Source organism: Corythoichthys intestinalis, chromosome 18 (genome assembly GCF_030265065.1).
Source record: "Corythoichthys intestinalis isolate RoL2023-P3 chromosome 18, ASM3026506v1, whole genome shotgun sequence".
Classification (NCBI taxonomy): Eukaryota; Metazoa; Chordata; class Actinopteri; order Syngnathiformes; family Syngnathidae; genus Corythoichthys; species Corythoichthys intestinalis.
In genome coordinates this window covers 4,303,381-4,315,870 of record NC_080412.1, presented here as the reverse complement: position 1 = coordinate 4,315,870, position 12,490 = coordinate 4,303,381, and the positions used below count along the sequence as shown (strand labels likewise).

Genomic DNA, 12,490 nt, shown 5'->3' with positions numbered 1-12,490 from the left:
ACTTAGCAACAGTAGCTAATGTCATGAATATTAATGAGCGGAAGTGACGTTTTGCTTGCGGTACGCCATTGTGTCAAGTATTTTGACAGATATTTTATTTGTGCGATGATTTACAGCAAAAAATGGAAAATGTCTAGCAGTCTTAATGATGGTAAATGGTGTTATACGTGTATAGCCAGGGGTGCACATATTTTTTTTTGCCCAGGTTCTCAGAGGAGGACCTGAAGATGTGACTTGGTCCTCATTGAGCTTGAGAGCCGACCCGCCTGATGCGATAAAATTATGACAAGCTTTAGTTAGAGCCAAATACCTTTTATTAATTATAGTAACAATTAATGCCTGATTAACATCAACTGGCACAACAAAATTGCCATTACTTTGAAGTGAAATGTAAAGAAATAAACATAAAAGCAGTACTAATTCAAAACAAAGGGCATTATGCGGCTCCCACATTAACTCCAAGCCTTTTTAAAAGTGGGATGTCCTCCTCCTCATAAGAGCTCATTGAACGTGCATGTTTAGCTTTGTGAAATGCGAGCAAAAACACGTTTGTCAGTGCATGCCGCTGCTCTTCATGAACTTTATTCCGCCACTTGTCCATAGGGCGAGTGGGGTGCTGCCTGACATCGATAGTTTGCTTAATTGCCACATGCTCTGTTTTTTTCGTGCATTTCAAAGTATGGATGGCTGAAATTCTTGGACCCAGTATAAAATGCGCTGCCGTTATCAGCGATTCTCACGGCAAATTTTGTACCACATATCCGTGCGAGCATCATTTGCTTCTAGCTATGGTACCTCCTGCAGCCACTTTTCAGCAAAAGTCCTTTTTTCGGTAGCTCCGGTGACGTCTCTGTCGTCTGTCTGTCCTTTGACGGAGGTGGGGGAACACGGAAATAATTACTCAGTGGGGCCTGCCTCCGACATTTTGAGAAGTGATTATATCGTGTCCGCCGCAAATACAGTGGTCAGCCATCGGTACGCAAAAGCGTATGGAAACCGTTGAGGGCCAGCGCGTTTGTATACGTCCAGTACGCATGCGCGCATGCGGACCACTTATGTGCACCCCTGTGTATAGCGCTTTTCCAAAAAATATGCTCCACAAACAGCAAGGAGAGTTCTATGAATGCGCACTGATAATGATGAAAAAGGTCACAAGACCAATTAGCTATTCAAGTGAAAATAGTCAAAAACTAAATGAATCGAGCTAAATTGGAAAACTAAGAGGTTTGCCTTGATCTTGTAAAGTACTTCAACCCTGCCAATGTGTCATATGTGTGTGTGAGAATCAAAATATATGTTGTGACAGGAGAATGTATGTATGTGTATTAGTAAAATGTATATGCATATGAGAGGAGAATGTATGGATGTGAGAGGAGAATATATCTGTGTGTAAGAGTGAATATACTGTATTTGTAAGTGAGAGTAGAATGTATGGATGTGAGAGGAGACTGTGTGGAAGACAGTGAATATACACTCACCGGCCACTTTATTAGGTACACCATGCTAGAAACGGGTTGGACCCCCTTTTGCCTTCAGAACTGCCTCAATTCTTCGTGGCATTGATTCAACAAGGTGCTGGAAGTATTCCTCGGAGAGTTTGGGCCATATTGAACTGATGGCATCACACAGTTGGTGCAGATTTGTCGGCTGCACATCCATGATGCGAATCTCCCGTTCCACTACATCCCAAAGATGTTCTATTGGATTGAGGTCTGGTGACTGTGGAGGCCATTTGAGTACAGTGAACTCATTGTCATGTTCAAGAAACCAGTCTGAGATGATTCCAGCTTTCCAGCTGAAAGTAGCCATCAGAAGTTGGGTACATTGTGGTCATAAAGGGATGGACATGGTCAGCAACAATACTCAGGTAGGCTGTGGCGTTCCAACGATGCTCAATTGGTATCAAGTGGCCCAAAGAGTGCCGAGAAAATATTCCCCACACCATTACACCACCACCACCAGCCTGAACCGTTGATACAAGGCAGGATGGATCCATGCTTTCATGTTGTTGGCCCCCAATTCTGACCCTACCATCCGAATGTCGCAGCAGAAATCGAGACTCCTCAGACCAGGCAACGTTTTTCCAATTTTGATGAGCTTGTGCAAATTGTAGCCTCAGTTTCCTGTTCTTAGCTGAAAGGAGTGGCACCCGGTGTGGTCTTCTGTTGCTGTAGCCCATCTGCCTCAAAGTTCGACGTACTGTGCGTACAGAGATGCTCTTCTGCCTACCTTGGTTGTAACGGGTGGTTATTTGAGTCACTGTTGCCTTTCTATCAGCTCGAACCAGTCTGGCCATTCTCCTCTGACCTCTGGCATCAACAAGGCATTTCCGCCCACAGAACTGCCGCTCACTGGATATTTTTTATTTTTCGGACCATTCTTTGTAAACCCTAGACATGGTTGTGCATGAAAATCCCAGTAGATCAGCAGTTTCTGAAATACTCAGACCAGCCCTTCTGGCACCAACAACCATGCTACGTTCAAAGTCATTCAAACCACCTTTCTTCCCCATACTGATGCTCGGTTTGAACTGCAGGAGATTGTCTTAAACCATGTCTACATGCCTAAATGCACTGAGTTGCGGCCATGTGATTGGCTGATTAGAAATTAAGTGTTAACGAGCAGTTGGACAGGTGTACCTAATAAAGTGGCCGGTGAGTGTATATGTATGTGAGAGGAAAATGTATGGATGTGAGAGAATATATGTGTGTGTAAGAGTGGATATATGTATGTGAGAGAATATGCACGTGAGAGAATGTATGAATGTGAGAGTGAAAATGTATGAGTGTGAGAGTGAAAATATATGTATGTGAGAGGAGAATATACAGTGGGGAGAACAAGTATTTGATACACTGCCAATGGGTTTTCCCATTGGCAGTGTATCAAATACTTGTTCTCCCCACAGTATGTGTGTAAGAGTGAATATATATGTATGTGAGAGGAGTATGTATGTGTGAGAGGGCCAGAATGAAAAATGTCTTGTACGGCCCCTCATATAATGCACAATGTTCTTACAATGCTTTTTTCCTTCAATTTATTTACAAACTCTTGCAGTGCATGATATTGAAGAACACATGTGAAGGATGGTTATATTATGGACAATTATTTTTCGCCCATTGTTTGGAATGTACTTGAAAATGAATGAATGTAGTTAGCTGTGGAAGCTTTTTTTTCCCTACAAACGTGCTGGTGTGGACATAAAGTGGGGCAAATAAGTATTTAGTCAACCACTAATTGTGCAAGTTCTCCCACTTGAAAATATTAGAGAGGCCTGTAATTGTCAACATGGGTAAACCTCAACCATGAGAGACAGAATGTGGGGGAAAAAAAACAGAAAATCACATTGTTTGATTTTTAAAGAATTTATTTGCAAATCAAGGTGGAAAATAAGTATTTGGTCAATACCAAAAGTTCATCTCAATACTTTGTTATGCACCCTTTGTTGGCAATAACGGAGGCCAAACGTTTTCTGTAACTCTTCACAAGCTTTTCACACACTGTTGTTGGTATTTTGGCCCATTCCTCCATGCAGATCTCCTCTAGAGCAGTGATGTTTTGGGGCTGTCGTTGGGCAACACGGACTTTCAACTCCCTCCACAGATTTACTATTGGGTTGAGATCTGGAGACTGGCTAGGCCACTCCAGGACCTTGAAATGCTTCTTACGAAGCCATTCCATTGTTGCCCTCGCTGTGTGTTTGGGATCACTGTCATGCTGAAAGACCCAGCCACGTCTCATCTTCAATGCACTTGCTGATGGAAGGAGATTTTCACTCACAATCTCTCGATACATGGCCCCACTCATTCTTTCCTTTACACAGATCAGTCGTCCTGGTTCCTTTGCAGAAAAACAGCCCCAAAGCATGATGTTTCCACAACCATGCTTCACAGTGGGTATGGTGTTCTACGGATGCAATTGAGTATTCTTTCTCCTCCAAACACGTGAACCTGTGTTTCTACCAAAAAGTTCTATTTTGGTTTCATCTGACCATAACACATTCTCCCAGTCCTCTTCTGGATCATCCAATTGCTCTCTAGCGAACCGCAGACGGGCCTGGACGTGTACTGGCTTCAACAGGGCAACGTCTGGCAGTGCAGGATTTGAATCCCTGGCGGCGCATTAAGTTGTTGATAGTAGCCTTTGTTACTGTGGTCCCAGCTCTCTGTAGGTCATTCACCAAGTCCCCCCGTGTGGTTCTGGGATTTTTGCTCGCCGTTCTTATCATTTTGACGCCACAGGGTGAGATCTTGCATGGAGCCCCAGATCGACAGAGATTATTAGTGGTCTTGTATGTCTTCAATTTTCTAATAATTGCTCCCACAGTTGATTTCTTTACACCAAGCGTTTTACCTATTGCAGATTCAGTCTCCCCAGCCTGGTGCAGGTCTACAATTTTGTCTCTGGTGTCCTTCTACAGCTCTTTGGTCTTGGCCATAGTGGAGTTTGGAGTGTGACTGACTGAGATTGTGGACAGGTGTCTTTTATACTGATAATGAGTTAAAACGTGCCATTAATACAGGCAACGAGTGGCGCCTCGTTAGAAGTTAGACCTCTTTGACAGCCAGAAATCTTGTTTGTAGGTGACCAAATACTTATTTTCCACTATGATTTGCAAATAAATTCTTTAAAAATCAAACAATGTGAGTTTGTTTTTTTTCTCCACATTCTGTCTCTCATGGTTGAGGTTTACCCATGTTGACAATTACAGGCCTCTCTAATCTTTTCAAGTAGGAGAACTTGCACAATTGGTGGTTGACTAAATACTTATTTACACTGTAATTATCAGAGGGACCCACCAAAATGAAACATGATATGAAACAACTAAATCAAAGCCGCTGACAAAGGCTTGTAACAGAACCTCACAATTAGAACTGATAAAATAAAATACATGAGCTAACCAGCAATACTGATCATGTCAGCACACGCACATCGACGCGACTTATCAGACTCAGAGGCGCTGAGACGGCGCCGCTCTGCATGCGTGGATTGAATAAATATACGGAATATACAGAAATAACTCCATATCCACTCTAAGTGACATATTGAAGACAAATGATGATCTTGGCCCATGAGAGGTCCATAACAACTTAGATGGATGAATTTGTGAGTTTTTGCAAAGGGAACTAGAGACTTGTTGTCGAATGGAGTGAAGGGAGAAATTTTTTTTGCTAGCAGAAAATAAAAGAGCAACCCGCCCCAAAAGATAAAATGCTCTGATCTATATCTATTGTTTTATAAATTAGTTTGCAAAGTATTTTTTTCAATATTGTTCAGTTCTCAGGTTCCAATTTATATGAGGATTAGGTCATTTAGTTACGATATATATTGTTAGTTCATCAGATCTGGATGAAGGATATTTTATATGTATTATTGTTCAGGTTTCCCCCTTGAGGGATTGCCACTTTCAGGCCTTTTCAGATTTATATCCCAGTAAATTCCCGTGTAAATTGACGCGGGATTTAGCCGTGTCTGGGCTTTCACACATGGGGAAATATCCCAGGAATAAATCGGGTTGTATGTGTGAAAGTGGCTATCATGATATGAACATATTATGCCCCCTACACATTTCTGATTGCCCTGTCATACATGCTTGCCTACAACGGGGCCTGTAAGTAGAAGTGTTCAAAATAGTCCAATGTGACTACTCAACAAAATAGTTTTGAGTTTGTGTACAGGTGCAAAAATTAAAGTAAAAGTACAAGTATCTAAGAAAAAAAAATTAGCCAAGTAGAAAAGTATTCGCTTTAAAATTTACAATGTAAGAAGTATTTTCCCGAGGCAAAAATGTAATATCATTGGCCACGTGTCTCTTCAACTGATACTTCCAAGTGAATCCTTGACCACAAACTGAACAGGAAAAAGTGTTTTTCCAGTGTGGGTTATTAAATGTATTTTCAAGGTTGGCCTTTGAGCTAATTTTTGACCACAAACTGAGCAGGAAAAAGTTTTTCTCCCGTGTGGGTTCTTGTGTGTCTTTTCAAGTGGTATTTTTGAGCAAATCTTTGACCACAAACTGAGCAGGAAAAATGTTTTTCTCCCGTGTGGGTTAATAAATGTTTTTTTAAGGTTGGCTTTTGAGTGAATGCTTTCCCACAAACTGAGCAGGAAAAAGGTTTTTCTCCAGTGTGGGATCTTTCGTGTATTAGTAAGGTGTTCTTGTCAATGACTCTTCGGTCACAATAAGAGCAGGAAAATGGTTTTTCTCCCGTGTGTGTTCTTGTGTGTACTTTCAAGTTTTGCTTTCGAGCGAATCTTTGACCACAAACTGAGCAGGGAAAAGGTCTTTCTCCCGTGTGGGTTCTTTCATGTATTTGTAAGGTTTGCTTTCGAGGAAATCTTTGACCACAAACTGAGCAGGAAAACGGTTTTTCGCCAGCGTGTGTGCTTGTATGTTTTGTCAAGTTACGTTTTATAGAAAATTTTCTACCACAAATTGAGCAGCAAAACGGTTTGTCTCCAGTGTGGGTTGTTTCGTGTATTTTTAAGGTGCTCTTGTAACTGAATCTTTGACCACAAAATGAACAGGAAAAAGGTTTTTCTCCGGTGTGGGTTCTTGTGTGTGCGTTCAAATGTTGCTTTTGAGCAAATTTCTGACCACAAACTAGGCAGGAAAAAGGTTTTTCTCCGGTGTGGGTTCTTTCGTGTATTTTTAAGGTGGACTTGCGACTGAATCTTTGACCACAAACTGAGCAGGGAAAAGGTTTTTCTCCGGTGTGGGTTTTTAAGTGTGTTTCTAAGTTTTGCTTTACAATGAAACCTTGACCACAAACTGAGCAGGAAACAGGTTTGTCTCCAGTGTGGATTCTCATATGCGAACGACAAGTATACTTATTTGCAAAGGTTTTCCCACACTGAGAGCATTTGCAGAGTTTGTCGTCACGGTGAGATTTCTTATGACCATCATCATTGTAAGGTGAGTGTGACTTGACGCCATTTCTGTCTGATGGAGCGATGAAAATGTCTGCTTGCAATCTTTCTGTTGAGCTGCTGCCGCCGCTCGGAGGCTCCGCCCCTCTGCTGGCCTCACTCAGACCATCTTCACTCTTCAAGGGCTCACCAGTAAACCCGGTGATACCTTCCTCCTCTTTAACATATGGCAGCTCCTCCTCCTCCTTTTTGATTCGAAGTTGCTTCTGTTGAAAGGGCTTTGGCTCTTCCTCTTTGATTTGAGGGAGTTCAACGTCCTCTTTAACGCCAGGAGATTCTGGCTCCTTCCGCTCAGCACCAAGACATTGTCCGAATGCTGCAACACAAGAAAACCATTGAAATATTTTTGGACCAGTCTTTCCTTTGTGCAAGACTTGGAGAAGTCAAGTAAAGTCATCCCTCCCGACTTTGCTGTTCAGGTTGCGCGGATTCAGTGGATCGTGCGGTTTTAAAAAGTATTTATTAAAAAAAAAAAAAAAATAGTATGAAAGAATATGTGGTTTCATTTTGAGGCGCAATAGACATTATAGATCCGGAGTACTCAATTAGTGGACTACGGTCCACGACTGAACCATGGCACACCCGAACAAATGGCACTTTTCAAAATTTAACATATATTATTTGTATGAAACGCCGATCTATCGGTATGCTCTACTATTCTATCGCTAAATTGTTTTATTTTTAGTCAAATATCTTCCATATTCCCACTTCTGTTGTCATCTCCATGACAACAATGCGCTGATTGGCTGAGAGACCATGCACGGATGCGCTGATTGGCTGAGAGAGCCTGCATGCTGCTAGCTAGAGTAGATGGACCGCAGCAGTGTGAAATACGAGTCGCACCCGGCACTTTGCAATCTGTTTTTTTAAATGCCACCAGTGGAAGATCGAATCTAACAAAAAATCATGCTCAAGTGGACAACGAAAATCGCCGTTTCAATGAGGAATGGACTGACAAATATGCGTCCATGTTACCAGCTACAAGTACTAAACCTATGTGCTTAATATGCTTGAAGACAATTGCGCTGTTAAAAGTGAAAATGTGATTATGTTAAAGAGCACAGCTCTTTTGAAGAGAAGTTTCCTAAGGTTATTGTTAAATCTATGACACAACAAATTGCAACGTAGTGCTCACTCAGAGTGTTGTGGGTGTTGGCCAAACATAAGAAGCCGTTCTCTGATTGAGAAATAATAAAAAGTGCATGACTGAAGTGATTGCAGCAATGTTCAAAAGAAAAGGAGGAAATGACAACAAAACTCTAACAAATCTCACTCCCAGATTCATCAACCACAAAGACACACTGAAGTTCGGAAATCTGGGGACACACACACACCACTCATCTTTATCCTCTTTTTATCCTTAAAAAAAAAAAGCGATTCTGATCGTTCACAGCGCACCATTCAGAGCACACACAAATGAGCTCTTCATCAAATCTAAGTTATTAAAATTTTATGACCTGATAAACTTCAAAACTGTTCAAATGATCTACAAGGCCCACGCAAACTGTCTCCCGCCTAACCTACAAGCACGATTTCAAGTGAGGGAATCAAATTACGACCTAAGAGGAATCAGATTGTTTTCCTATCGGGCAATTAGGACAACCTTAAAATCTTTCTCAATTACGAACATTGGGGCTCGCCTATGGAATACATGTGATGCAGCGCTTACGAGTATAGAATCATTTAGTTACTTCAAAAAGATTTATAAGGAAACCCTTCTCAGTCGCTACTCGAACCAAAATAACACATAACTCCCCTGGCACACACATCCACAACAAAATGTTCCCACAACAAAAAGATGATTGAATGTCAGGGACAGAGACCAAGACATAACATTGTACGCCCTGAAGATATGCCCTGTAGCAAACTCAGATCACAAATCTGCAAATGTAAGTGCCCGCTGTGTGCTTTTAACGTTTGCTCTAAATGGAGCTGTTTGACTGGACGCTGAGCTCATTGGACAGAATCTTCTCTACAATGCGACCTACACCAAACCAACGGTCATGTCCGGCCAACACCTTCACATCGACAACATTGCAAGTTTCATGGCAATCAATAACTTTTGGGAAGATAATATAAGTGAAAAAGGACAAAAACAAAAAAAAGAAAAGCTCATGTTATGTGATGTAAGCATCTCTACCATGTTAGAACGTGCGTCCTTGGCTGTAGGGGGACGGGTATTGATAAGCATATGCTTTTCCCGTCTGCCTTTGTCTTCGGTTTCCCTTCTTTCTTCGGGCAAATTATTCCACATATTGTGACTGTCAAAGATTTCTTTCTTTCTTGGGCAAATAATTCTACATTTTGTAACTGTCAAGTACAGAATGATGATGTGAGTAAACAGTGTCGTGACTCCCAAATGCCATTTCTCTCATTGAGCAGTGTTTTACAGTTAAAGTTACTGGCAATAATTATTTTGTTTGCACCTTAATGACAAAGCTTGTCATTTATGTTCTGTACATGTGAACGTACAGTATACTGTACCACTTGCAGATGTTTTCTTTTTGTCCAGCAGTGTTTTACAGTTACAAAATGTACTGTCAATGTTATTGTTTGCACCTTAATGACAGATCTTGTCAATTATTTAGTATACATGTGTAAACATTGTACTTGCATGTTATTTGTATTTTTATTTTATCAGAACGTGCATTGTATTGTTTGGTCAAAAGAAAACCACCTTTACCACCTTCGACCTGCCTGGTACTTGACCGACATTAATAAATGGACCCATGCTTGTATGAAAAAAAAAACACTTGTGAACATTCATGATTTGTATTTGAGGACCCCTGTTATAGATGATCATAGGGATGCGACCAAAAATTCGGCGCCGAAAACTATTGGCCATAAATAGCTAAAAATGCCATTTCTTTTGAAATCTCAAATCGTCTATAGAACTTAGTCACTCTTGTGATGACGTCATCAAAACACGGAGAGAAGCAGCACACTGGCCGACGCAGTCTTGCAAAAACAAAAAGTATTTTTAAGTAGAAAGATGCTCAGATAGCCGTCTGTAAAATCTGTTCCGCTCAAGTGTCTCGAGGGTGGTACAACGATGAAAAATGCTTCCACCTCAGGTTTAATCAGCGACTTGGGCCTCCAAACATGCAGAACAATAAGACAGGTATCAGAAACAATCGCAGAAACAATAAAAATCCAGCCATTCAAATTTCCAACATAATCTTCACATTTTGGACCAAAAAATAAAATAAAATCCCTTTTAGTCATATTTTAGTCATTTCAAAATGTGTTTTTCTGCGTCGATTTTTAGTTGACCAATCTAAAAATGTTTTCATCTATAAACTACCAAAGTTTTAGTCCATGAATAAATAAATAAATAAATAAATAAAAGGTTCCCAACAATTTACAACAAACATTGATAAAAGAGGACACAATTGTAGAGTCTACAAGGACATCACATTTTCATGATGATAATACACACTCAGCAGGAAAACCAAGAGTTTGTCACTCAGCGAGTCACTGCTCTAAATGCTATTGCTAACACTAACACTATGCTCTAGTACAAGTTAGTTGAGTGTGTGATGATCACTCAGCACAGACCTTTAAAGGCTAAAGCAACATGGCATATCTAGCCATGATAAGAACGCAAAAATTAGCAAGCAGCAACTGACACACTTTTCACTAAAGGATCCTGGAATGGGTATTGGAGATTCGTACTGGACTGTGAGCAGGTGCTGACCTCCACTAAATGTGATGCCAATGTCACTGGAAATAATAACCCTGATAATTACACAGCTGTCGGAAGTATGAGTATTTTTGAGTACGGCGTCTCTCTGACTTGCTGCTGCCCCCCACAATTTCTGTGGGCTGGTACTCAGTTTCACCCTGTCCTTGACTCTCTCTGTCATCAACACTTTCTTTTCTTCCTTCATCGTTAATATCAAAACTTCCTCCCTCAACTTGTTGTTCTTTTAAGAACAAACCACATCAGATGGTCACTGAGCCACCATCAGCAAAGATTTTCCAAAACTATGATTTCATTTGTATCTAAATTTGTCAACTGTAGCACCTAATAATTAAGTAATGATAAAATGTTATAGAACACTAACATTGTAACCGTGTTTATAATTGTTGTATTTTATACCTGAATATCCTTGCAAACTGTGTTATTCTTACCAAATGTGCAGCCCAACTGCCTTTAGCTCCCTTATCCAGCTTTTTTTTTTTTTTTTTTTTTTTAAATCCCTCAACCTTCTTTACTTACCAGGCATGTCAACATAATGAAAAATAAATCTTAAATTAAAAAAAAATCAGATTCTCCATTGGCTTTTATTTTTAAAGCTTTCTCAATTTCTTTCTCAATAACTATGGAGGTATAGATTTGTGTCTTTATTATTCAATCCAAAAAAAGTTGTTTCAATCAAAATTAGGGTTGTTCCGATCATGTTTTTTTGCTCCCGATCCGATCCCGATCGTTTTAGTTTGAGTATCTTCCGATCCCCATATTTCCCGATCCGATTGCTTTTTTTTTTGCTCCCGATTCAATTCCAATCATTCCCGATAATTTTTCCCGATCATATACATTTTGGCAATGCATTAAGAAAAAAATGAATAAAACTCGGACGAATATATATACATTCAACATACAGTACGTAAGTACTGTATTTGTTTCGCTATTGTTCAGACATGTTTGAGGGACGAGTAGCTAAACCAGTGGTTCCCAAACCGGTCCTCAAGGACCCCTGTGGGTCCTGGTTTTTGTTCCTACCAATCGAGCACAGACCGTTTAACCTATGAGGTTTCTGCTAAAACAAGCAGCACCTGACTACAATCAACTGATTACACTTGTAAAACACCAGATTGGTACACATGTGTCGTCCTGTTTTGTTGGAAAGAAATCCAGCACCCACAGTGGCCCGATGTGGAATAGTTTGGTAACCCCTGTGCTAAACCAATGGCTTAGTTATACCACTCGTGGGGCCAACCGAGCCGTCAGCTCAAACCCCAGCTGAAAATAGCGCTCCTCTGGCGGATGAAGGGCTTGATGCGAGGCGCGCGCCTCCAGCCGAGAGCCTGCATCTAAATTGGACGCAACACGGGAAACCTAACCCGCCTGGCTGCCATTGGCCCCCCCGCCTCGCGCAGACCGCGAGCTCCCCGGCCTGACGGCTGGCTATTGGGGTCCCACCGAAGTACCGCGACGCAGAAGCGAGGGAGCTACTCCCCGCCCCAGTGCAAAGGCCAGTGGGGGGGGGCCCGGCGAGTGGCCCGACTCTTGCCAGGCCAGCAAGCGAGTGGGCGTGCAGGAGGGTGTGGTTCATGGCGGCATCGCAGCACGCAGACGTTTTTTTTTTTTTTTTTTAAAGGTGTTCTCGGTGTTCAAGTAAAGTACTTGGTGGCGTGCCTGCACAGTCGGCCAGCACACGGAAATGCACCCAAAAAAAAAAAAAAAAAGCCCAGTCAAAAGGGGCAAAGGGGCAAGGGCTCAAGAACCCTCCGTCCCCCCCCACGTGCCTGCTAGAGAAAGTCCCCCCCCCCAAAAAGAGAAAGAAAACGTTTAACCGTGTCCTAAATCAAAATGCAAGCACGAGCTTTGAAAACAAAC

The 12,490-nt window shown here is 41.5% G+C and overlaps 1 protein-coding gene across 3 annotated transcripts in view; it reads right to left on the bottom strand.

Annotated features, from left to right (window-relative positions):
• The window catches only part of LOC130906332 (zinc finger protein OZF-like), a 91,275-nt gene that overhangs the window by 35,092 nt on the left and 43,693 nt on the right, over positions 1-12,490 (bottom strand). For 2 of the 3 annotated variants that reach the window (XM_057820562.1, XM_057820563.1), the window contains exon 3: positions 4,757-7,243. The exons of the other annotated variant lie outside the window; for it this stretch is intronic. In XM_057820562.1, coding sequence (XP_057676545.1) covers positions 5,913-7,243 — 1,331 coding nt within the window. In that variant the 3' untranslated portion in view covers positions 4,757-5,912. Of the gene's footprint in view, positions 1-4,756; positions 7,244-12,490 lie in introns of those variants that run through there. 3 annotated transcript variants of the gene reach the window in all.